The sequence below is a fragment of the Ambystoma mexicanum genome, chromosome 4q, assembly GCF_040938575.1.
Source record: "Ambystoma mexicanum isolate Mex_15411 chromosome 4q, UKY_AmexF1_1, whole genome shotgun sequence".
Taxonomy (NCBI): domain Eukaryota; kingdom Metazoa; phylum Chordata; class Amphibia; order Caudata; family Ambystomatidae; genus Ambystoma; species Ambystoma mexicanum.
The window spans coordinates 899703760-899729706 of record NC_090928.1 but is presented as its reverse complement, the minus strand read 5'-3'; the positions used below and the strand labels follow the sequence as shown (position 1 = coordinate 899729706).

The 25947-nt window shown below is 47.8% G+C and overlaps 1 protein-coding gene across 4 annotated transcripts in view; it reads right to left on the bottom strand.

Moving 5' to 3' along the window:
* Nucleotides 1-25947, bottom strand: part of THADA (THADA armadillo repeat containing) — a 2999906-nt gene that overhangs the window by 2697557 nt on the left and 276402 nt on the right. For all 4 annotated transcript variants that reach the window (XM_069608464.1, XM_069608463.1, XM_069608465.1 and 1 more), the window contains exon 8: nucleotides 9462-9652. In XM_069608464.1, the coding sequence (XP_069464565.1) occupies nucleotides 9462-9652 (191 nt within the window). The remainder of the gene's footprint in view (nucleotides 1-9461; nucleotides 9653-25947) is intronic.

Below are 25947 nucleotides of genomic sequence, written 5' to 3'. Positions count from 1 at the left end.
TCTTTGATTCTTCTGAGAAACATCCTCTTCACTCTAACTTCTTGAGGTTGATTGAAAAGCCCAGGACAGAGTACCTGCATCAGTGTGTGACAGGAGACCATTGTATTCTCTGGAGAACTACAAATATATTTGATGTTCCTCCATCCTGAGAATTGCCAGTCTGGAGTGCATTATTTTCGTGAAAACTCGCGGGGGCAAGATCATTTAAAATTGAAGCACTTTTTATTGAAAGTGGTGACCGATCACTTTAAAGCATAGCATTTGCCGGTGCAGTTGCTAAATAGGGACATGCAGGTAAGCGTCCTTCCAGTACAGGGAGCACATCCACTCGCCCATGCAGAGAGTATCGGCTATGTGCGCTGGCGTCTGCATCTTGAACTTTTCTAAGGGAAGGGAAAGATTGAGGTATGATAGACCCAGGAATACTTGCAGGCCCGTCTGGTTCTTCTTGTGAATCGCGAAAATTTGTGAAAAGAATCCTAGACCCTGCTTGTGGGACCTTTTCCACTGCCTGATCTTGAGCCAGCTTTATTATCTCACTGAGAAGAGCTTGTGTACATATTTTCAGAAGGGGAGGAGAACTTCGGGGGGGGGCAAAAGGGCGTTGGAAGTAGGAGCTGCTGAAAACCCATAGAAGTGACTGATATGAGCTACGGGTCCTGAAAGAGGTGGTGCCAGATAGTCTCATGTCGGGCTAATCTACCCTCAGATGCGGTATCGTGAATCTGGACGCCGGCCTCATTGCTATTTAGGATCTGTCTCTTTGGCAGACGTCTGCTTTGCCCACAAAAAGTGTTATTCAATTCCATAAAATAAATGAAAGTGTTAGGCTGCATTCAATTTGACACCCAGTAAATATTCACTTTACTTATTTTCAAGCTTGAATTCAGTTTGATATTCAATGTGCATTTGTTATACTTGAGTTCAAGTCTTTCTTTACTTTGATGTTTAAATGTGCATCTAGATTTATTTCCAGTTCGAAATTCAATAGATATGCATTGGTTAAAGTTCTCCTTCAATTTAGTATTCAATATATACTTGCTATGGTTTAAGTTCAAGTTGTTATTTAGTTTGGTATTCAATAAATGTTCATTATGCTTAGTTTCAACTGTCCGTGCAGTTCAGTAACTGGAAGAACAAGTTACTTACCAACTGGTAACATTCTTTCGACTGGATGTTCCTCCAGCGCATTCCACATCTGACATGTAATGTCCACAGCTGAGCACTTCGGAAATTTTTTCAGCAGAGGGCGGCCTGCGTCGATGGCATCGGGTCCATGTCCCTCGAGGGCCTCTGTCGAGGACGGCGTCACAGGATCTTATAAATAGGACGCACGGCGCCTGTAGCCTCAGTTTAAGTTTTTTCCCCCAGAACGTGCGACACCATTCTGTTGCCTCCTGGACAGCACTTAGCCTTGCGGAAACAGAAGCTGCAATTGCATAGGAAATTCTCCTGAGGGGCAGGCTGGGAGGGTGATGTGGAATGCGGTGGAGGAACATCCAGTCGAAAGAAAGTTACCAGTTGGTAAGTAACTTATTCTTCGAATGGATTGTGTCCTCCAACGCATCCCACATCTTGACAGACTCCCAAAGCAGTACCAGTAAATGGAGGAGGGAAAAGAATTTGGAATACCCAATTAGATCGCGGAATAAAGAACCGCATTCCCAAAGGCCATATCCTGACCATGGATTGTATCCAGTGAATAATGTTTTACAAATGTATGGATTGAAGCCCAAGTAGCAGCATCACAAATATTCCTAATAGGAACACCGCGCTGGAGGGCGGTGGAAGTAGCCACTCCCCTAGTGGAATGAGCTCTCAACCCTTCAGGAGGGTCTTTACCCGCCAACCGGTAACACTCCCTAATGGTAAGGATTATCCATCTGGACAAGGTCTGTTTGGCAACAGCCTGCCCCAATCGGTGTCCAGCATATCCTACAAAGAGTTAATCGTCCACTCTGACCCTAGACATCCTAGAAATGTAAAAGCTAAGAGCTCTCCTAGGATCTAACCAATGGAGACACTCCTCTTTCCTACCAGGATGAGGAGGAGGGTAGAAAGATGGAAGTACCACCTTTTGACTCAAATGATATTCAGAGACTACCTTAGGTAGAAAAGAAGGACGTACTCTCAGTACAACCCTGTCCTTGTGAAACACAGTAAAGGGTGGCTTAGCTGAAAGTGCCTGCAATTCACTCACTCTGCGAGCGGAAGTAACCGCAACCAAGAACACAGTCTTGAAGGACAGTAATCTCAAAGGGCAAGAGTGCAAAGGTTCCAACGGAGCAACCATGAGAAATCTCAAAACCAAATTCAAATCCCAAACCAGCACCTGGAAAGGGGACGGCGGTAACACATTAGTCAGTCCTTTAAGAAACTGAGAAATGAAAGGAATCTTAAAGTACGAACATTCTTCAGACAAGTGCTTAAAGACAGACAGCGCCGCCTGGTAACCTTTAATGGTACCCACTTTAAGGCCCCTGTGGGCCAAAGAGAACAAGAAAGACAAAACCATAGGAATGGAGCACTGAAAAGGATCAACATTTTGATCCCTGCACCAGTCGCAGAACGTACGCCAACGGTACAGGGATTTTGTTGCAGGCCACCTGGCCGAAAGCAACACCTCCATCACGTCATCCGGGAGGTCCCAATCCTTATACCTCAACCTTTCAGATACCAAGCGTGAAGGATGAGAGTCCTGACCTCTGGATGGAGAACCTGTCCTCCCCCCACCCTCCCTCACGCGGCGTGGAGGGCAGATGGACATTTCCAGAAGGTCCGGGTACCACGCTCTCCTGGCCCAATCCAGAGCAAAGAGGATCATGTGGGAACCGAACCACCGTAACCTCCGCAACACTTGAGGAATGACGGGGACTGGAGGAAACCCGTACAGCAGTGAGAATGACCAATCCACCACAAATGCGTCTCCTAAGGCTCCTCTTAGAGGAAATTCCCTTGAGCAGAATCTCTTGCACTTCCGGTTGACACTGGTGGCGAAGAGATCCACTTGCGAAGTTCCCCAAAGGGCAAAGATCTCCTGAAGGACTTCCTGAGCCAACTCCCACTCGTGAGAGACTGTGCTTTGCATGCTCAGAGCATCCGCCGCCGCATTTTCGTCGCCGGCCAGATGAACTGCTGTGATCGAAATTTCCTGCTGGATGGCCCAGAACCAGAGCTGCATTGCCTCTTTGCACAACAGGAGTGACCCTGCCCCCCTTTTTTGTTGTGGTAATGCATGGCCACTGTGTTGTCCGTCATAACCAGGACACTCTTCCCCCGTACCGAGGGCAGAAAAGCCTTCAGGGATAGCCTGATGGCTCTTAGCTCTAACAGAGTGATGTGAAGTCTAGACTCCGACGGAGACCAACGACCGCTGGCGGTCAAGTTGTTGGCATGAGCGCCCCATCCTGTGAGGGAAGCGTCCGTCACTACAGTCACCTCCAGCCACGGTTGTCAAAACGGTTCCCCCTTCATCAGGTTCCCTTTGTTCACCCATCACACAATGTCCTGGGAGACCGAGCGTGGGATCTGAACAGGATCCGTCATCTTGCCGGAGAACTGCGACCACTGCATCTTGAGGACCCATTGCAGTAATCTCATCTGCAGCCTGGCCTCTGGCACCAGAAAAATGCAGGACGCCATGAGGCCGAGCAATCTTAAGAATTCAAAAGCCAGGAGACTCTGGGCATGTTGAAACTTGTCCACCAAGTGCACAATGTGATGAGCCCTTACCTTGGGAGGCGAACCCTTCCCCAAGGACGTATCCAACACAGCCCAGATTTACTGGAGCTGTTGGGAAGGTGTCAGGTGCGACTTCTTGAAATTCAGGGAGAAGCCCAGCCTGTGGAGGGTGCGGCAGGTGACACTGAGATGATCCAAAGCTAGCACGGGAGTGCGTGCCCGGATCAGCCAGTCGTCCAGGTAGGGGTAGACATGAATCCCCTCTCGCCTGAGGTACGCTGCCACCACCACCATGAGCTTGGTGAAGACCCTCGGGCGGAGGTCAATCCGAACGTCAGGACCCAAAACTCAAAGTGCGAGTCGCCAGCCGCAAACCACAGGTACTTCCTGTGCACGGGATGGATCGGCACATGGAATTAACCATCCTTGAGGTCCAGAGACACCAACCAATCCTGAAGTTGAAGGGCCTGGAGGACTTGAGAAAGAGTGACCATCTTGAACTTGTCCTTCCGGAGGAGTTTGTTCAACCAACGCAAGTCCATGATGGGTCCCAAACCCCCGTCTTTCTTTGGGATACAAAAATAAGGAGAATACCATCCCTTGTTCCTCTCCGCTACAGGCACCAGTTCCATAGCGCCTTTCTCCAGCAGGGACAAGATTTCCTGCGCAAGTAGCGGATCCGGAAGCTTCAAAGAGAGTTTTCCCAGTGGATTGTCCTGAGGCCGCTGAAGGAAGGGAAGACAGTAGCCGTGGGCTATGATATCCAACACCCACGCATCTGAAGTAATGGCCCGCCATTCTTCGAGATACTGAGACAGTCTGCCCCCAACCGGCGAACCATGGGACATGGCCTCATGACTGTTTGGAAGCGGCTGCGGCAGTGCCTGAAGGCAAAGAGGCAGCTGCCTGAGCGGCTCTGGCACCACGATTTCCCCATCCCCCAGGGGTACCTTTCCGCTGGCCCCTCTCGTACTACCAAACGAGGAGTAGTACCAAAAGGAACCTCCCCTCCACTGCTGTCCCCTAGGACGAAAAGGCAGAGGTTGACGCACTGCGGCGCTCAAAGACTTTGCTGCAGCTTTTGAGGTCTGCAACCTCTCAAGGCTCTAGTCAGCCTTGCTGCCAAATAAATGTGTGCCATCAAAGGGCATGTTGTGAAGACGGGCTTGCACATCCGGAGCAAACCCTGACTTCCGCAACCACGCAAATCTGTGTATCCCGCTGCTTGCAGACCGTGATACGCATAACACTGTCGGCCGTATCTAAATCAGACTGAAGGGATCCGCACATGGCATCCTTGCCGTCTTGCACGAGAGCAAGGAAATCCTCCCATTCTTCCCCCTCGGGAATATGCTCAGCCGCCAAGGAAACAATTCCACAAAGTGTGTGAAAACCTTGCCAAGGCACACGTAGAGTTGGCCGATTTCAACGCCATGCTCCCAGCAGAAAATACCTTCCGGGCCCAACCATCGAAGCGCTTGTCATCCCTATCCGGAGGGATGGTAGGGTATGCCGCCTGCCTCAAGGTGGCCGTAGCCACCTGAACCACCAAACTCTCAGGAGTGGGGTGAGTAGATAAATAGCTGGGGTCGCTAACACAAGGGCGGTATTTCTTAGTTAGATTTTTATTCACAGCCGGAAGAGATTCCGGGGACTGCCAAGCAGCTGCCACCCTTTTCTGCAAGGTAGAATGAAATGGCAAAACAGGGTCAGAGGACGGACCTTGATCCAAAATGTCTGTCAGATCATCCTGCACAAAGTCTTCCGGAGGACTAGACCAGCCCAGATACTCCGAGACTCGCGCCATGAGTCTCCTATAAGAAGACAATGCATGAGCTCCAGGATCAAGTCTGCCAAACTGCACTTCCGGGGAAGTGTCCAGTCCACTTGCATCATGGAGGGTCTGCCTCAACTCCTCCAACAGACTGTCACCAGAAATAATTGGAGCATCATCAAGGTCACCGGTTCCTCAACCTCAGACCTTTCCTCCTCTTCAAAAATATCATCCAGAGGGGGTTGAAACCCAGATCTGGGAACAGAAGAGGGCCTAGAGGCCAAAACCGGCCTCACTGACTTCGATGTAGCCTTCCTTGGAGGATCCACGATGTCTGGGTACTCCAACAGCAAATTTTGAGAAAAAATCCCCAAAAGGGGCTGACAGCGTCGAAGGCTTTGACGTCGACAGCGCCGAAGGCTTCGGCGTCGAGACAGGTGCCGACGGCGCTGTGGGCTGATACGACGGCAAGTTGTCGATGTCCGAATCGGACGGACACAGCGCTGAACGAGTCGACGCTGTATATACGCCCTCAATAGGTTGCTGCGGACGAGGACTGAGACCTAGAGATACATCTCTTGCGACCCTTCGATTCCTTGTCCGTACGGGAACTCGACGGCTCCCGATGAGTGTCGCATCACGAACCCGAGCGAGCCATTGAACAAAACGCATCCTGGCCGGCTTCGTCAGAAGGCACGACCGGACCTGTGTCCTGCAATTGAAAAATCGCCATCATGGATTTCTTAAACGCCGCCCATTCCTCCGGAGTTGAGGACTTCATAGGGCACGAAACCTTCCTCGAGGCACCATCCTCCGAGGAGGACGGGGAAGGCGACCGGTGACGGAGCTTCCTGGAGTGCCGGGACGAGCAAGACGAGTGGCGGGAACCACTCCGGGACCAAGATCCCCAGGAATCCTTCCGACGCGGAGAATCGCCCCTCGAGTCGTCCATGGAAACCCCCTTGGACTTGGAAGTCCGGGACTTAATGGGCTTAGAGCCCCTACCTATCTGGAGCTTCTCCTTCCGCTCTCGCAAGGCCTTGGCAGTCAGCAACTGGCATTTTGAGCAGTCGTCAGTGTCGCGTGACTCGCCCCGGCACCACAAACAAATGCGGTGGGAGTCGGTGAGCGACATCTTAGACTTGCAGTCCCGGCAGGTCTTGAAGCCGTACTGCGGAGTCGGAGGGGTCGATGAGAAAGACATCTTCAATGAAGAAAACACACGAGGCACGCCGAGTCTCACGAAATTAACACGTTCACAGAAAAAATGTGTCCTATTTATAACATCCTGTGATGTCATCCTCGACGGGGCCCTCGAGGGACATGGACCCGACGCAGGACGTCCTCTGCTGAAAAAGTGCACAGCTGTGGACATTACATGTCAAAGATGTGGAATGCGTTGGAGGACACAATCCATTCGAATGCATTAATTTCCCACTTGCAGCCCACTTAGGAATGACCAGGTCATCGAGCGTCTCTCCCCGACACTCACTGCTATTTGGCGGCGTTCCCGACAGGTGCCACTGCGTCTCTTCCTTGTAGGCCAGCACCTATGAGCCCCGCTCGCATACCACGGCCAGCCTCTCGCACGCTGGTGACTTTGCTGCATTGATGGAGACGCATACAGCGTTCCCCTTACTCCTGCACAGTTCAGCACCACTGAACAGAGGAACCAGGAGGTCTCGGCGTGAGCATACCCTCAGGTTTCTAACAGGAGCCAGAAATGCGTTCTAGTTGTTGGAAGGATCCGATAGCCGCCGGGATGTTTAAAAACATCAAGCGTCAAGAAACACAGAACCACTACTCCCGACACAGGTCAGGAAACCGAGAAGAAGCAAGTTGCAGCGGAGAGCAAAGAAACTCCTAGAGGCGCTGTCATGAGAGGCTCGGAAGCCAGAAATGCGTCCGCTTAGAGGCCAAGAGTAGTGGAAACTGTGGAATAAAGGACGAGGCATCGCGGATAGTAGAGAGCTGAAGAGATGCCTACGAGAGGAGGAAGCGAGCTGCTGGGAGAGGAGCAGACCAGAGAGAATGCTGATGCAGGCAGGAGAAATTAGTGAGCCCAAAAAGTTGGGATGCCAGGGCGCTTCATGGCGTACAGCGCACACCACTGAAAGAAAATGACATGAACCTGAGCAGGGGAGCTTGGCCGCCAAGGCAACTGTTGAATGAAGCAAGTGAAAGCAGGTCAGGGACACAATGGTTGAGTGTAGAAAATATATGAGTTTGGAAGTGTTACACATTAAGGAAGTCCTGGCAGGAGAGTACACCAGGCAAACTGATTGCCAGTCTGGGAGCCTCACCCAATTGTGTGAAAACAAGTGTTTGGAAGTGAAGGAGGAGAGTCTACCAGACTGGCAGAGGAGGGTCTTGTACTCAATCTCATGCTTGCAAAGAAGATGCATATAAACTGAGGAGATCAAGAAGAGGGAGTCATCCTCTTGAGTGTGTGAAATGCAGGGGAAGAGAGTCATTCACCCTGCAGTTGGAGCTTGAACATTGTGACTAGTGGGAGGGATGCATTTCCCTAGTGATTGGAAATTGTGTACTGTGAATATTGCAACCAGGGGAAGAGAGTCATTCCCCCTCTGGTATTGCTTGAAAGCTCTAAGGAGCCAAGAGAAGAGAAATACCTTCTTGGCATTGTGAAAGTGAGCAGGAGATTGAGGGAAGAACCATAGCCCTTTGAAACTGTGTACTGTAAAGAGCCTGAGAAACTCAGGGGAAGAGAATCATCTCCTGAGAGCTGTGGAACTTTGGTTATTTCATTTTGCACCTCTTGGAACTTTATGTTGGAACTTTGAAAAAGAGCTGCAGATGACCAGCCGAAAGACTGTTTCCCTTTTCACTTTATCTTGAGTTTAGCGTGTAAGGTTCAGTTTAGGATTTGGACATAGGATGGGCAACTTTACTTTGGATATTAAGACACAGACATCCTTTAGTTTAGTTGAGGAAGAGAAACCCCTCTTAGAGTTCGGGCGAGATAGGACTCTCTCCAACCTTCTTTTAACTTTAATAAAAGTCTTTGCCAACCACCATAATGCCTTTGTGTCCTGGTTCCTTACTGAGGTCAGGGAGTGGTTTAGGCGAGACCTGAGTTCAACATGAGGGGGCGGGGGGCTCAATGAGAGGATTTTTAGCCTACTGAAGTCACCCATGAGAGCAAAGAGGGCTTCTGTTGGAATGGAATCCAGAAGGAGGTCAAGATAAGATCAGGGAAGAAGATGTTGATGGTGCTGGGTGGCCTACCGGTAAGGAGGTTGGTGAGGGGGTAGGTGAAAGGCTCCAAGTAGCAGATTGCTTTTGCCTGGTCTCTGTGAATGTGTTTGGGTGCTCCCTTCATCCCAGAGTTTTACCATTTTGCACCCTCTCCCCTTTGGGTTTGCCATCATCTCGGAGAACATTGCATAAAACACTACTCGGATGAACTTCATGTATATAAAAGTACTTTAATGTTTTTGCTATTGTTAATTTTTAAATCTTTAAGGGCTGGTATTTCCTAGCTGAATTATTCTTCAATGAAAAAGGAGAAACATAAATGATTGCCTATTTTTGTTGCCCTTTTTACTTAGTCTGAAGAATCAATGTTCAGAACATAGCTACGAATGGGTCAAAGTGATTTGTTCCATTCATCCCTTACAACCACTACTACCCCATTTGCACACCAGCTCTCCCAGACCCTGAAATCACCAAAACAAAGTAACCCTATTATAGCTTCAAATATTAAGTTTGCTGTAAAACGTGGAATAGTACCAAACAGGTGATAAACATATAATCTACAAGCTTCATTTACTCACATATAAGATTGTATCAGAAGGATACCAACATCACTACAAGAAAGCTTTTATTTTCAAAAATATAGACCATGTAAATACATGTCCTTAAAGTGTTACTGAAAAGGTGATCTCACCACTTCAGTTAGAGAATGCTTGCTCCTTAAGTGCTGAGAGTGCACAAATAATTAGTAGAGATAGATCGTTTTATACAATCAAGAGCAGTTACTCACCATCTGTTAAAATACTTGTGAAACAGTTCAGAAGGCCGCACATAGTTTTCCAAACAGGTGAACTAGGCTCATTCCGAAGAAGCTGCTGAAACTTATCCGGAACTCTCTGCACCAATATCATGGAAACTTTCACAGCCGTTAACAAGTCATGCATCAGCTGAGTCTGGGCAATGCGATTTCCGATGAGTTGTCTTGAAAAATACACATTAAAAAACAATTACCATTGCATATTAATTTTCTTTAGGGCAACAGACTGAGTGGTACTGTATGTTGGAGCTAAAAACTTTTAATGTTACATATTAATTTTAAGGATTGCTTCTGCAGAGGACAGAACAAACACTTCAATTGTAGTGGTGCAGATTCCCTCTCTCAGATGTGCTATTATACAGGCAGGAAGAAGGACAATAAACAATGAAGTTGAGCAAGTAAGGGAATGAGTCATAGCATTGCTCTGTATCTTTCATAAACATATATAAAAAAATAAAAAAGAGAATGATGTATAAACAATAACTTATTTTAACACTCGTCACATTATTTACTTTTTTAAGTAACTTTTCATTACTTAACAGATATCCATCATATCATTCATACAGAACATAACAAATACCATCTTCACAATATAGGACTAGTACGCAGTACTCGTGGCATATCTATGCTAAACACAATGATCATATTACATATGAAAGAGCACCAATTCCCTCGCCACTTATAGCTCCCTCTAAGTCGGGAGGATTGCCTAGAGCAATGCCAGAGGTTAAGATTAATTCTAAAGCATCCAGCTATCACTTCTCAATGAGGCCGGAACATGTCTGGAGTTTCTTGGGGTCTCGTGTAGAAGGGATGTGACCAAGCAGTTTGGGCTTGGCTGCCCCTTTTGGGGTGGGACCAAGCCTGATTTGCATATATTCTTTCCCCTTTCTATAATGGCTTGGCAGGCGAATAATGATAGTTAAGATTAATTCTAAACCTTCCAGCCATCACCTCTTTTGTATTGCTTTATTCAATGTTTCGACCAAGCCAATCCATCTGGGGGTCCTAAACTGAAGAACATAAGGTTCTGATCTTCAATAGCTCCTGTGAGGAACCAGGAATGAGACTCAAGAAACTAATGACTCATAGTGGGTGCTACAAACTTTTATTGAAATAATAAAAGGGTTGGAAAAGGCCTCACTATCCCTATTCTAGGTGGTATTTCCCTATCTCAACCAAAACCAAGGGTCCAAATCAAAAATGTCCTGTGTCTGAAATCCTATCCTAGCCCTTGCATTCTAGAAACTAAGATAGTGAAGGATAGGTCTTTGGCCTAGAAAGTGCACAAATGTTCAGGTTCAACAAAAAGGCATAACTCCAACCAAAGTAGATAATGTTCACAGTTCCAGGCAATGGCTTGCTTTCACAAGTTTCCTCAAAGTAAAACAAAAGTTCAAAGAAACAACTTCTTAGTAGTTAAAAAGGATAACTTCCTCTTCTTGTTGTCACAATTCACTCCAGGAGAAATTGCGCCTTTCCCCAGGCTTTTTAGGACTTCCAGAATTATTTAAATCCCAAATGCATGGATCTTCTTACGGATTCTCCCCTCACAATATGCAGTTTTCTTTACACACTTTAAGACATGTGGTATACTCTCCTGCCAGGTTCTTTACTCCCATTTGATGCAGTTCACTTTCACACACCTGATTTTTCCTGACATACTCTCCTGCCATGGATATCAAACAACTTTGTTTAGGTGCGGATCCTAGATCTGCTCTTCACCTGGTATACTCTCCTGCTAGGACTTTTAAATAACACACTATGCACAAAACCCCAAGAGGTATGTATCTTTTCCTGATTTCTTCCACCTTCTCATTCTCCATAACAAAAATCCCCTTCTCAAGTTTCTTATAACAGTCCACCGGCATCCCAACCCTCCACCGCAGGCTCACCAGTAGTGTTTCATGCTCAGATACACTCACTCTCATTCAGGTCTGTTCCTGGCTTCTGCGGCGCTCGGCAGCTTGGCTCTACACACCTGTGCCAAGCCTGTTCGCCAGCTTCTCGTCTTGTCTGCATCGCTCACAGGTTTCATTGGCTTTGTACCCCCCTGGCAGCGCTCTCCAGCTGCAGCACAGTTTTTCTTTGGCGCTCCGGTTCTCCATGCTGGTGCGAAGCCCCTGCACCGGCTTCTCATCTCAACTCCAGAGCCCTCTTGGACATGTCCCTGGTCCGGACACCATCTTCTCCCTACTTGCGCCTTCTTCCTTGGACTGCACGCCATCCTGGTATTGGACTCAGAGCTCACAATGACATGTCAGCAGTCTTGTGTCTCGCAACTCCTATTATGTTAAGTTACTGGTGCAGGTAGGACCATTCCTTGATACAGCAGATAGTGCTACACTAGCTCGTGCGATTATCGGCTATCGCTTGGACTACTGTGCCAGTCTCCTTCAGGGTATTGGAAAGACAGAGCTCAATATTCTTGACCAATACTGCACTGATTCTGCAACTGGGCCACTCTCACCGACCTCGGTCCTGGGCCCAGTCACTCTTCACTTGCACTGCCTCCCTGGCAACCCCTGCACTGCGGGACTGTCTCTGTATCACTACAGCCCCCCCCAGCACTTGTCTGCACTTACCTTGCACTTGCCACCAGCTGGCCCTATTTATTTATTATTTTATTTCTATTCTACTTGTTTGTACTGCACTCCCCCCCCCCCCTTCCCCTTGCACTTTTTCCCTTCCCCCTACCCCTGCACTTGCGCGGTCTGAATGACACCTGGCCTAGTAGGATCGTTGTCTGTCTTCGCCTTGTTCCCCCCTCCCTGCCTCGTCGCGCCTTGAAACACTTGTGTATAGGCGCGTTACAAATGCCTTATCATATCATATCATATCATAATCAACTGCAGGTAGTCCAAAATAAGGCAGTCCGGGCAGTCACTGGTCTTCGCAGAACAGAACATGTGTCTGCTGTAAGAAGGTCACTCCACTGGCTGCCCGTACAGAAGAGGATCCTTTATTAGGACACTGTGCATTACGCATGCATGTCTTTACAGGAAAAGCCTGGCATATTTGACCAAAATGTTAAAGTGGCTACCAGTCAAGAGGACTCTATGAACCAATAACAGGATTGTTGGAAATGCCTGCCGCTAAACTATCCAATTTACAAAATGGATGCTTCTCAGTGGCAGCACTTCGGCTATGGAATGCCTTTCCCCCTGATCTAAGACTATGCAGGGCAATATCAGTTTTTAAGTGTAGATTCAAGACCCTTCTGTTTGAATAATCTCAGTAAAAATGTCCCCTGATTCTCTGGCCTGGTTAATTCAGTGTTTTATGGTTTATGTCCTGTCTTCGCGCTACTATGCCCACGGGCTTTGTTACAGCGCATCACAAATAAATTAAATAAATGAATAAATAAATACACTGACCTTCCAGTCGGCGTCTGGAGGAAAACACTTTTCCAAACCTTCTCTCCAGCTGACTCTCTCTCTTCCTTCAACTGTCAGCATTTTAAATGTACCAGCAATGCGTGCTTCTGTCCAACGACTAGAGCATGCTGTTGGCTTCTGTACTCTAGTGATCCTCATAACTCCATTCCTCATCCCAGTACTTTCTAAGGTTTCATGTAGACGGATTTGAAAGTCAGTTCTTGTTCTTCTATTGATTACAGGATTTGGAAGGAGGATGCCATCAGCAAGTTCTGTGTGTTGTTGACGAGGATTGTTACAATAGGCCCTTGAGGCATCCCTAATGATGTCTACCCCCCTGCCGAAGGGTCACCTCTACTTATGTGATCCTCCCTCATACAGCCACCACAAGGGGTCACGATCAGGTAGCAGCTGCCGGAACCCTTGCCACACGAGGAGAGGCCACCTCAGGGAAAGGAGTGATGACATCATCAGGGTTCATCACACTCCTTAATTTCGTCAACCAAGACAAACTATTTCTCTGATCTGCAAGTACTACAACTGGAGATCACACTCAGTATCGGGCTGCCTAGTCAATGATGACTAGAAAGTATTTATTTCCTGACCACAAGGGCTTAAGTGGCTTTTTCACATCAATTCCAATTTGATTGAATGGTACCTGATGATGGTCAAAGGTTGAAGAGGTGCCCTGGGTAAATTGAGAGAATCCTTTTGAGAGGTAGGGCAGCGCAAAATGTCCGTCTCAGCCAACACTCCGGGCCAATCAAACAGAATCTAAATAGAGTCTTCTGCATCTTTTCCAGTTTCATGGGCCCTGCTGTGAGATTGGCATGAGCCAGCTTTAGGACTGCCTTGCAAAATGGCCTGAGGACTAACAATTGCAGTTGATGCCATGCGCCTGCAAGTGTTGACGCTGACTCGATATAGGAGTACCCCTTTCTCGATAAAGTGTGCAGTCTTCAATACCCTGGCTTTCCATTTCAGAGTCATCTCCCCAAAACCAGCCTGGCACCTCACACCTCAGTGTCGCCACTGCCTCAATTCCAGGATCCGGATTCGCTTACATAGAAGTTGGGCGATGGCTGAGCCTGTTTTCAGGGAGAAGGTGGCATTTGCCTTGTGCAGAAGGATCACCTTAACCTCCCCTCTCTAATCCTGGTCAATCACTCCGGACCCCACTTGCAAATAATATTCAGGTGACAGTCCTGACTTCTGGGCCACTCTGCCTTAGGTTCCCTCTGGTAACTAACTTCAATCTGGTCCACACCTTGGCTTTGCCAGTGGCAAGGGTAACCACCTCGTCTCTGTAGAGGTCACAGCCCACTGCTCCTATTCTGGCTCGGGGAGGGCGTCTGTCCGCAGCAGTTATTCTGATAACACTCAACTTTTTGGATGGTAATGGGAAACCCTCTGTATCAGGGTTTTGGATGATCCCACATGTCACGGATGGCACAGGAATGAAAAAGAAAATCTCTCTTCTCTCCCTCTCAGTCTCCCCCCACTCAGTCTCCAAACATTACTCACCGTAATCGTATTTCGGATGCTTGTATCTGCTTAGATCCATATATTTCAATAGGCCAACATCTAGTAGTTGGTGCAGAATATTTGATTATTTTATTTATTTTTTTAAAAAGGCGACAAGGTTTTATCGCCCAAGTAGACGACAACTGTATGGTCAATCAGTGGCTGTGACCTCTTTTGTATAGAGGGTCATAAAGTGGTCAACCCAGGTATTTTCCAAAATGGGATGAATTTGTAATGTCTCATGCGGGCACTCCAGACTGTTAATTAACCAAAATTGCCCATCTTGTTTTGTGGATAACAATTTTAATATCACTTCCACATCACAGTGCAACATTTGGTATCTGTGTTTTAGCCAGTTTTTGTACAAGGGGTCAAGAACATGGGGATGTATTTTAATACTAGTTTTCTGGTTATTTTGTACAATATTAAGATTTTGTCTTAAAAAGATGTTTATGTTTAGGTGAGAGAAAAGGCAATTACATTCTGGGGTTTTCAAAAGTACAACCCATACCTAAAGTTAGACTATTAAGTGATGCTATTTTCTTTGAACTCTGATGCAATTTCCTGCTGTGTTGTATATAACATTAGATGGGCCTACCAAATCAGACTTTGTGTGGGAAAAGGAACTCTGCACACAAAATACTGTTATCACTATGGGTAGACACTACTATGGAATAATTGTTACAGTTGTGAAATAGATCAGAAATGACAAACATGTAATCATAACATGTAGAGTATCTACCCCTATGCCATGTGTCACAACATTCCAAATCACCCTTAATGTTTCCATTAAGATGTTAAAACTGCCAGTTCCTGCAAAAGGCTGAACAAATAAAACCATTTGAACTGGAGCATGCTGAATGTAGATACAAATTATCTGTGTTGTTATTGTCATACTTAAAGCATGCAGATTTAAAATCCCCAGCAAGTAGGAGATGATGCCTTCGAATTCCATCATCCAATCCACAAGGACCCTCGTTACCTCTTTGGGAAAAGAGCGAAGTTCACTTTTAGCTGGGTTCCAGTAAATATTTATGATCAGAAGATTACATTTACTAGAATTCTCAACAAAGTGAAATTCGCTAGCCAATAAGCCATACTGAGTAGAGTGAGATTTACCAATAGACCACTCTAGTGAATTTTCAATTGCAATAAGCAGGACACCAGAAGGATGCCCTTTTGGACCACAGGCTGCGGGCTGAAAGTCAGTATAAAATCCATCCATAAAGACTGGTTATAATAACCAAGTCTCTTGCAATATAGTAATGTAATTTCAAAGCACATAAATAAGCATTTCACAGGAGATCATGGTGACCTCTGGTATTCCATGAGATTACAATCAGCGAATAAACCACGCAAAAGACTGGATGAAAGCCTAGGGTGTCAAGGTGGCTGATAACCATGTCCAGTCCACTGTTCTCTGCGAACCTTTGGCTTTGTAACTGTTCCAGCAAGTTACTGATAATTCTTCTGGAGACTTAATTACGTGTGACCTTTCATTAGGTAAGAGCTTCAGTGAATGCTGGAGTCCATATCGAAATGGAGCAATATCTTATCCCATTGCTCTAAGCTTTCTGTCTCGGTCATCAACATATCCTGAATTACTCTTGATGGAATTTCAAGGGACAACGGGGTACAGTCAGCCATCGTCCACAAATTCCATAAGTTCAATATCCTATGACGTCTCAATGTCGGGATATCATGGAACAAAGCTACAACGGTAGTTCTATGAAGTAACGGCCTGTGTCTGTCCGATAATATAAATTCAAGAGTCAATCTAGTAGGCATATTAAAATCCTTCCCATGTTCTTTATAGCCCAATCTTCCATCAAGAGGTCAGGCTTTATGCAGGTTAAAATAGTCATAATGCAAAAAAGCGGGCACATTTGTGATGGAATTACATGTAATTACCTGTACACTGGAAATACCTACAGCCTCCAACTGGAGGGGCACCAACCCACCTTTACAGAATCAGCAGAGGGCTCAGTATCGGGGGCTGACAAAAGATACTGCGGGTCCCTCCAGACTAGTCTGTTGAGTTCGCAACCGCCAAACTGATTTGTAGAGACCGCCCTTTTTTCTTTTTTAGTTTATTTGCTGCACAATCAGTAATTCTAGACTGGATCAGAGGTTTCGGAGAGGGAAAAACACACGTCTCTAGATGTGTATGAAGAGTTCTTAAAAAACATTCTGAGGGTATGCAATGTAGCCTTATTTTTCCTTCCTATTTTTGTTTTCCATATTTGCACAACTTTTAAAAAAAAGCCTGATCTTCAAGAGCTTTCCTGAATGAGTAGAATCATCCTCCATAATTCCCAACTCCTTTATCAGAATGGGAGTATGAACCTCTTTCCTCGCAGTGATCTCATGTATTAGCATAGAGTGTGACCCCCTCTTCCAAAGGGTCCTGAATAGTACATTCTGGAGGGACGTCTTGAGTTTGATCTAGAGTCCCAAGAGTCAAGACGCTAGTAAATAGTCTGGAGAAGGGAAGTATGTTGTTTCATCTCAGCCCGGATGTTGCCGGGTCCGTGATTTTCAAGGAATCTCCTCTTGAATACAGCCCAAGTCACAGGGTAAGCACAACAATGGGAACAGACTCTTCACATTTTGAAAGTTCTTCCTGGCATCCTGTACCGGTGAGCTGAAGTCAAGCAATACTAATAGTTTGGCAGGATCCAAATGTAATGTTTTCTTTCACGGGCCACCGCAAGAAGCACCTTGCGGTCCCTGTAGTTCAGTATTTCCATGATAAATGGGCGAGAGGGCGCACCAGGAGGTGGTCTCGCCATTAAGGCTCTTTGAGTGTGCTCAACTCTGAAGTGCTCTGGCACTGGCAGGTTGCCTAAAATGTCTTCTAAAAGGCGCTCCAAGGATTCCAAGATGGCCACCGTAGCAGTACCACTGTGAGGGATGCGCTCCAACCCAGCGCTTCCGAAATAAGGTGCATTAAGCAGAGAGGCTCCCCACAGACTAAGGTGGCAAAGCAGTAGGACTCATGGGTCTAAGATCAGTTACCCTCGACTGGCTTCGCTAGCCAAAGAAAAAGGGTGCACAGGCAAAGCGGCGGCTCGGGAGAGAGAGGCCAGCAGCATCTGGGGCAGAGACAGGCCAACACAGCGCCAAGCCGAGGCAAGTGCATACCAACGGATGAGCTGGAGGGGCCCCACCGAAGGTTCTTACCAACCGAGAGAGCGAAAGTCCCCCAATTCTCTCGGAGGTGCTCAGAAGTTGCAGGCGGGATGATCTGGCTCAATGGCGCCCCAACACTCAGGGACTTGGTTCAACACGCAGTCTGGAGCGAACGTGAAGATCCTCCTCCGAAGTGGCCGACACCCCCATCCAAAAGGGATAATTAAGTAAGAGAGAGAACGGGCCCTCCCCAGAGTCAAGGTGCCCCCAGGATACGGCGGCGAACACAGGGGGAAAGTGTCACGGCATACCTCGCCCGACAGAAGAGCGGACTCGGGCCGTGCTACCCCTTCTCTCCCAGGAAGCCACTAATCATCTCCACTGCCCCTACCTACAGGCGCACACGCAGCATCTCACCCCAAGCAGCTGCGGGCCTCACGGGGAAACCAACGGAGCGAGGGTGCATCCTGAGTGGGAACCTCATGCAACTCATTGCGGTGCCAGCAGGTGGACGTACCCGGGCCGGCGGAGCAGTGAGGCACTGAGCACTTTCAATCCTGTGTGACCTATCAGGCAGATCAATAGAGGGGCCTCCGGGGACCTCCAAGAACGGGACATCGGAGGAAGAACAGGAGGTGAGGGGTGAGCTCCAATTAGGAGGCATGGGGCACCCAGGCCTCTAAAGGGAAGGTTAACTCCCAACTGCAAACATCCAGACTGACACCCAACGGTCCAGCAGTAGACGTGAACCCTGGCGCATCAGGGCAACACCAGCACAGACAATCAACACCCCTCTCCCCCACACCACAACAGACACCCAAAGGCTCACGCCAACAGCAGCTGGTTACTTTGTCGCCCTGGACAGCGGCAACCCCGCAGAGAACAGGACCCCTAAGGGGTAAGCCCCCAACATCGACCGCCCACCTTGAAGCCCAACTGGGGGCGGGTCCTCAGGAATAATAAGGCACCCCCAGGAACGGTCAGACAGCGACCCTACCCCCATAGTACAGGCAAGCAGCATACCCCCAAAGGCACGCACCTGCCCCCTGTGGACATTCAGACGTCAAAGTGTGTGGCGTCGTTGCATTGCCCCCCCACAGGGACTCCAAAGCAGAGCACGAAAGCAGGGCACCAACATAGCTCCCCCTGGGGGCAGGTAACCTTGGGAGCAACGGGCCGATTAACACCTGAGCACTTACAAATCGCACAAATCTGGAAGGTAGTGGCCCACTCCCTGGGCACAGTGCAAGTTAAAACAGCAGCTTAACAAGCAGCCCCAGAGCAAGTCAAGCTGCTTGCCCCAGAGCAAGTAAGGAGAACCCACTCCCCCCCCAGAGGCTCAGCAAACAGGGGCCCTGCCCTCACCAACAGTACCCCGAACTCGGCAATAAGCCACAAATCTTACCCACTGACCCAAGTTATGTCGCAAAACAGTCCTAAAAAGCTCAAGGAAGGGGCCCCGGCGACCACAACAGCGAAAAAACAAGAAGGTGCCCTCCACAAACTTTGGAGGAAAGAAGGGGAGAATGTAGTGGAAGGAGAATGGGAGGCGATGGACCTCTCTGGAACGGAGGAATCTCCTGAGCAAACACAAGCCCAGGTGGTCACGAGGGACGTCCTGTAACAATGCCTCAAAGCATTCTGTGACCAAATGACAGATATTACAAACAAAATTGAGCTTAATAAGAAAAGATCTTGCCCAATCCTTGCAGGAAATTAAAAGCAAAATTGCGGAACTAGGAGGCTGCGTCGATACCACCGGAAACGCCATCCAGGAACTCACTGAAGACACGTGCAAGATAGATGCTCTGGGGGACCAACTAGCTGTAGCAACGCACAATCTCGAACTCCAAACTGAGGATCTGGAGAATCGCTCGCGAAGGGCGAACATCAGGGTGAAGGGATTTCCGGAAAACTTAAACGACTGCAACCTCCGCGAGACAATGCAGCATGTATTCAAAGACCTCCTGGACATAGTGGCAGGGGATGAGATCCCCATCGACAGAATCCATCGCATTGGCCCCATGAGATCCGAGGTCCAGGCCAAGGTGAGGTGGAAATGGCCTTGCAAAGATACGACCAGAAAGAAGCGATCCTACAAGCGGCAAAGAAAGGGGCGCCGATAAAGGTCAATGACACGGAGATTCAGCTATTCCAAGACCTGGCCAAATCTACGCTGTCAAAAAGAAGTCAATTGGGGCTAGTGACAAAGGCCCTAGCCCAAGCTCAGATCTGTTACAGATGGACATTCCCATTCGGGATGGTCTTCACGTGGGAGGGACACCAACACTGCATCACCACACTGGAGGAAGAGCTCAAGGTCCTGAATACTGAGGAAGAAGGGGGAAGAGACCCGTGGAGGCCGGTCCACGAAAGGCTCCAAGAAAAGCCCTGTGAATGGAGCAAAGTAGGGGAGACCAAATCCAAACAAAAATCCCTATTGGGCCCCAGAGGGACAGTGGCCAAAGTCTCCTGAAAGACCCCAAATTCAAAGACACGTCCAAGACCACATAAAGGTACGGGGAGACGCAGAGAGGGGATAACTAATTAGCTAAGGGAGTCTCCCTGATCAAATGGGAGTGTACAGAGGGGAATGCGGTGATGGCTACGGCACTTGGATTTGGGGGAGGGGATAGGAATCGCTGACCCGCCTTTTTGGACTCCAGGTAGTAAACCAAACTCGGCACCCATGGCTGAGAACATGGGGGGGGGGGGAGGAACTGAGCTTAGCCTGGGGAGTGGGGGGGATCGCTGCATGATAGGAATACACTGGGAAATCAAGGGGATGGGTAGTAAGAAGGGGATCCACCTACTCTCATTGAATGTTTGGGGGTTGAATACAAACCAAAAGGTGGAAATTAGAGAATCTCCTTCATGAAGTAAAAGCTGAAATGGTCACCCGCCAAGAGACCCACATCCGTCGGAACGATAGGGATAAACTGAGGCTAAAGGGTTATCCCCATGTACTTCAGGTGAACGACAAGGGTAAACTAAGAGGAGTCCTTTTAGCATTCAGAGATCTAGCAGACCTAATGATTGAAGGAACGAAGGTAGACAAGGAAGGCAGATATCTCTTTGTACGACTAAGATGGTGGGTAAGTCACTCCCAGTTGCTACGGTGTGCACCCCCAGCTCAGGCCAGGATGGTTTCTTGCAGGGGGTAGCGGCAAAGCTAGCACAATACTCATTGGGGCAACTTATCTTAATGGGCGATTTCAATATGGCCTGGTACCCCGGTGAGGACAGAAGCACAGGCGGGACTCCTGCGGCTAGAGCTCCGTCCCAGAACCTACAGGCCAGTTTGGACCGACTAAACCTGGTCGATGCCTGGCGGGAAACGCAGCGGGGGCACCAAGGGGTACACGTTATATTCCCATGTGCACCAAACCTTTTCGAGAAACGACTACATCGGGGTCGCCGTCACGCTTCTTGGTCAGATGCAGAACATGAAATTGGGACCCATAGCCTTATCGGATTACGCCCCCCTGCTCTTGGAATTCAGATGGGAGGCGGGAGGGTCGGGGTTCTGGCGGTTGCGTTTCCCTTGCCACCTGTTGAGGGATACGGTCATCTATAACGCGATACAGGACTCCATCTGCGAACAGAAAAAAATAGGACTTCGACCCAAAAGGAACAGGTGGTGTGGGACGCCTTTAAGGTCACCATATGGGAGGAACTAATCACTAAGCAAGCGTTGCATTCCAATCAGACTTAGAACAATGCATAAAAGGGGTGATGGCCAGAATTGAAAATGATAAGGGGGTAGCAATTAGAAAAGAATATATAGACATCTCAAAGGTCAAATTAGCATACTCCAGACCTTATTTTTGAGGCAGCGATATTACATACAGGCTAATAAGGCCGACCGACTCCGAGCTCGAAAGGTAAGAAAAAAGGAGGCAGCTAGGATGATTCTCTGTATCCAGACCCCTGGGGCTCCGTTCCCACAGCCTCAGAGGTGATCATCCAGGCATTTACGGAATACTACACTACTCTCTACTCCTCGAAGACCCTGGACAAGGAGCTCCAAGAGGCCTTCCTGAGATCTTGTCAACTGCAAAAACTCAATCAAACCCAAAGAGAAGCCTTGGAGAGTGGTATCACAGAGGAAGAGGTCGGGTGGCAATCCGATCTCAACCTCCGAATAAGGCCTTCCAGGATACACTGGCCCCGGTGATGACGGCACTTTTCAATCCTTCTCCATCAAAGGGCAAATCTCCCGTTCAATGGAAGAAGCAAAGGTGATTCTTTTCCCCAAGCCCAATAAGGATAAAACCCAGTGCAGCTCATACCACCCGATCGCACTGATAAATTTGGATGGTAAGATCTTCACAAAAATCCTGACCTCTAGGCTAAACAAAATAGCCACTGGCCAAATTCACCCTGACCAATCATGCTTCATCAGGTGGAGACAAACATTCGAAAATATAAGGTGAGTGTGTCACTTCATAGAAAAAATAAGGTTGGCCTCTCGGCGGGGGTGCTGTCCCTGGATGCCGAGAAGGCCTTCGACCGAGTAGAGTGGTCGTTCCTGTTTCGGCACTATGGAGGCGATCGGGTTTGGCCCGGGGTTCCTCTGCCTGGTCAAAGCGAACTACAATTCTCCACTCATTAGGCTAGCTATCAACGTGCATATTGCCAAGGAAATACATATATTTAGAGGCACCAAACAGGGCTGCCCCATGTCCCTGATATTCTAATCAATTTACTTATGGCCTCTTCTAACGAAGATCAGACAAGAGACAGGGATAAAGGTGGGTCACGTTTGGAGGAGAAGACCACAAGGTTATGGCCTTCGCGGACGACCTTTTAGTGACACTAAACGAGTTGAGCTCCTCGATCTCAGAGGGTCTCTCCTGGGGGAATTCGGAAGGGTAGGGGGTCTCAAATTCAACAACCAAAAACCTGAACTGATGATTCTTCAAGGAGAGAGGGCGGCACCCCCCACCCCCGACTTCCCAGTCGCCGGTCACTTTTGGCGAACAAAGGGTCCTCTTCATTATCTAGGGTTGGCACCAGCAAACACCCTAGGCGGAATGTACCAAGCAAACTTCCCCCACCTACTAGAATCAATAAAGGTATGGCTCAGAGAGCGGGGCCCTCTCAGTGTGTCATGGATGGGTCGGATTAACATTATAAAAATGAAAATACTTTCTAGGGTTCTATATTTTTTCCAAGCCCTCCCCCTGGCGATGCCACAAAAATTCTTTCAATCCCTGAACAAAATGGTGGGAAATGTTACTTGGCATGGGAAAAGGACCCGTGTGGCGTGGAAAGTCCTGACAGCCCCGGTATAAGCGGGTGGGATGGGGGTCCCCAACTTTCAGATGTACTATCGAGCTGCCCAATTAAGGGTAATCCGAGAGTGGTTTGGAGGGGGATTGTTAGGGAGAATTCTCATTTCATGGCTAATTTCCCTTACCTAGTGAGTCCCTCAGCAGCTTTGCTGGATCTCTGGAGTTGTTTCTTTCCACTTAGTAAGAGTGTGAGCTTTTCCCCCACTCTTCCTTATGTTTTGCTATGTGTTTTGACCTGTTTTGGTGATTGTGGGCTCTGGAGTACACCACTTCAGTAGCCCCCTTCTTTTTGTGTGTTACACAGCACCTTCTGTGCAGTGGCACAGGGTTGTCGCTAAGACTTCCCACCGACTCCATTTCTGAGGCGACTACTGTCCCCCAGAAAAGGGTAGCTTTACTTAGTCAAATTTAACCACAGATCCAGTACACACCATTTTACATGGAGTGCTGGAAGGGTTAACTCTTTTTTATCTGTACCTTCTAGAGCATTGTTTTGCTCTTTTAACATTTAGACATGGCTGGTGGCAGCGGTATCTACCCTAAATTTCTACCGCGGTTATTTTATATAACCATGGTAATATTGTAGGCTATTGTGCTAGCCTCAGAACTTAAACCCGCTTGACCAAATCCTTTTTCGTTTGGCTCCGGTGCGGTTTATTTGCCATTTCTTTTTCTTAAAACCCTTCTTGTGTTTTACTTTGTGCGGCAAACTAGGTTTGCCTTCTTTGTTCACTGTCTTTTGGGGGCTTCTACCTAGAAGTGGGCACGGTGCACATGGAAGGATAGGCTCCGGGTCCTGCTGGGGGCATGGAGAGTGCCCACTGTTGCTGCAACCGCCACTGGGTCTTGTGTCGCTGCAGGTCTCCTTGTTGCGCTGAGCCCTGTTGAGGCACCCAGGCTCTCTGCTGCCCATTCCGGTCACCAGTCTTGCTCCCGGGGTCTCTAGCAACCAGCACACGACCGCCAGAGGGGTAGAGGCAGCTGCAGCCGCCAATAACTCTAAAGAGTGTTCTACCCTGCATGGAGCTCCTACAGCCTGCAGCCATTCTGAGCACCGCGCTCTAGCGCTCCTCTAATACAATTATATTCACATCTACCATTGAGCTTTTTTTTTTTAAAGGCAAATAAAGTGTTTATTAGCTCAGCTTTTCAGGGACAACATACGCTTCCTGAAGACCAAATCCATTCATTTCTTTAATATACCCAAAATAGGGGGAGCCTCCTCTGTGATGCATTTTCTAAAAAAGCCCAGTGAGGCCCAGTCGACTCGTGCCTTCAGAGATATCAAGCCCCAGTTCTGTTTTAATGACTTGAATGGGAGTTACCCTGGGGAGGTTCAAAACCACAATCCTTCCACCTTAGCCTGCAGCGAGTCTGGGATATAAAAGAGCTTCTGCACCATAGATGTAGCAGTGGCTACTTTTATACAATTCCACAATCGGAATTATAGAGAGTCGGCAAAATGTCCTGCATATTAACCTTGCTTGATTTGCAAGCTTCTTTGCTTTTGCTCTTATTGCCTTAACAGTATTCACTTCTATCTGATTGTTGTTGATCAGAACACTCAGGTATTTAAACTCAGTTACTTGTTCAATTCAGGATGAACCCAGCCACTAATTTGGGCCCGCTCTCTTCCTACTCTGGTTTTTCAAGAACAAGAATTTTTGTTTTGCCTCCATTTATATTCAACTCATTTGCCTCCACATATTCCTCTAGTTGTTGTAGTGATCTTTGTGACCAATCACTGTCTGATCGATCAAAACAAGATCATCTGCGTGAAGCAAATAGTTTATTTTGCCATTTCCCATCGATGGAGGAACATTTTTAGCTTTAGCCAAACTGGCTCTGATATCTTAGAGGCGGGTGCTAAAGGGCAACCCTATTTCAGCCCTCTCGTAGCTGGAATTCCTTCTGAGAGGTTACCTTCTCTGTTCAATCTAAACGCCATACAGATCCTGGAATAAAGAGTGTGAATCTGCTCTCGTAGGTCAACTTGGCAATTCCAATTCTTGCAGGGCAACAGGGCAGTAGTTTTTTGGGTTGTCCCTATTGCGCTTCTTGAAGATTGGGATCACTATAGCCTTTCTCCATGAGTCAAGGATAGATCTTAAATTCACTATCTGTTTAAATAGGGTACACATGAAGGCTGTCCATGCACCCGGATCCTGCTTAAGGCTCGCAATTGTTGGGCAATCTGGGTCAGGGGCCCTAGATTTGCTAGCTCTAAGTATTTTAATCCTCGCAGCTTCTGTATCATAAGGAGCAAATGATTTTCCCTGCAGAGTGAGGTCTATATCCATCCCCTGGTCTCTGTTAGGAAGAATTCTCATAAATGTGTTAATTCCCTTCACCTTAGAAACCCCCAGCAACTTTGCTGGATTTTGAGGACTTGATTTTATTACCTGGAAAGAGTGTGAGCCTTTTTTCCCCACTCTTTCATGTATTTTGATGTGTGTTTTACTCTTGTGTTCTTTTATTATGGAGTTTTAGATAACTCCATAGGCATCATCTTTTCAGTCCCACGCTTTAAATACCTTCTCTGGGATAAACTACTGTTTCCCAGAGAATGTAAGGTTAAATTGACTTTCCTGGTCTTTTTAAATTCCTAGACCCAGCACACACTATCGTCCTATAGAGTGCTGGAGGGGTTACCTAGTATCCCCTGTGTCTGTCTAAAAACTCATGTAGCAGTCAAATGCTACCCTTTCCTATCGACATGGCTGGTGGCAGTGGTTTTACAACAAACTACCATGATTTTTCCCGACAGCAAACACTGGATACTGAAAATTGTGGGAGCCATGTTTTTCAAGATGGCGCCTAAAGCCCCTTTGTTTAAACAGGCCCTGGTCTTCTTTTTTTGCTGTTTCTTTTTGGAAAGGTCCTTCTAGAGTTTGTCTCTGGGCACCAAAACAGGTTTGGTCCCTTTGTTCCTACGCCTTTGGTGGGCTTCAGGACTGTCTGGGGTGGGCAGGAAGTGAGGGAGGTGCCCGCAACTCCCTGTGCTTAGTCTCCTAGGAGTCCCAAATGCACTCTGGCGTGATTGGCTGGCTGACTGTCCGGCAAGGACAGCCACCCTGCTGAGTGAGTGGTAGCTAAGCTGGAATGAATGGGAGAAAACTGTTTAAAAGG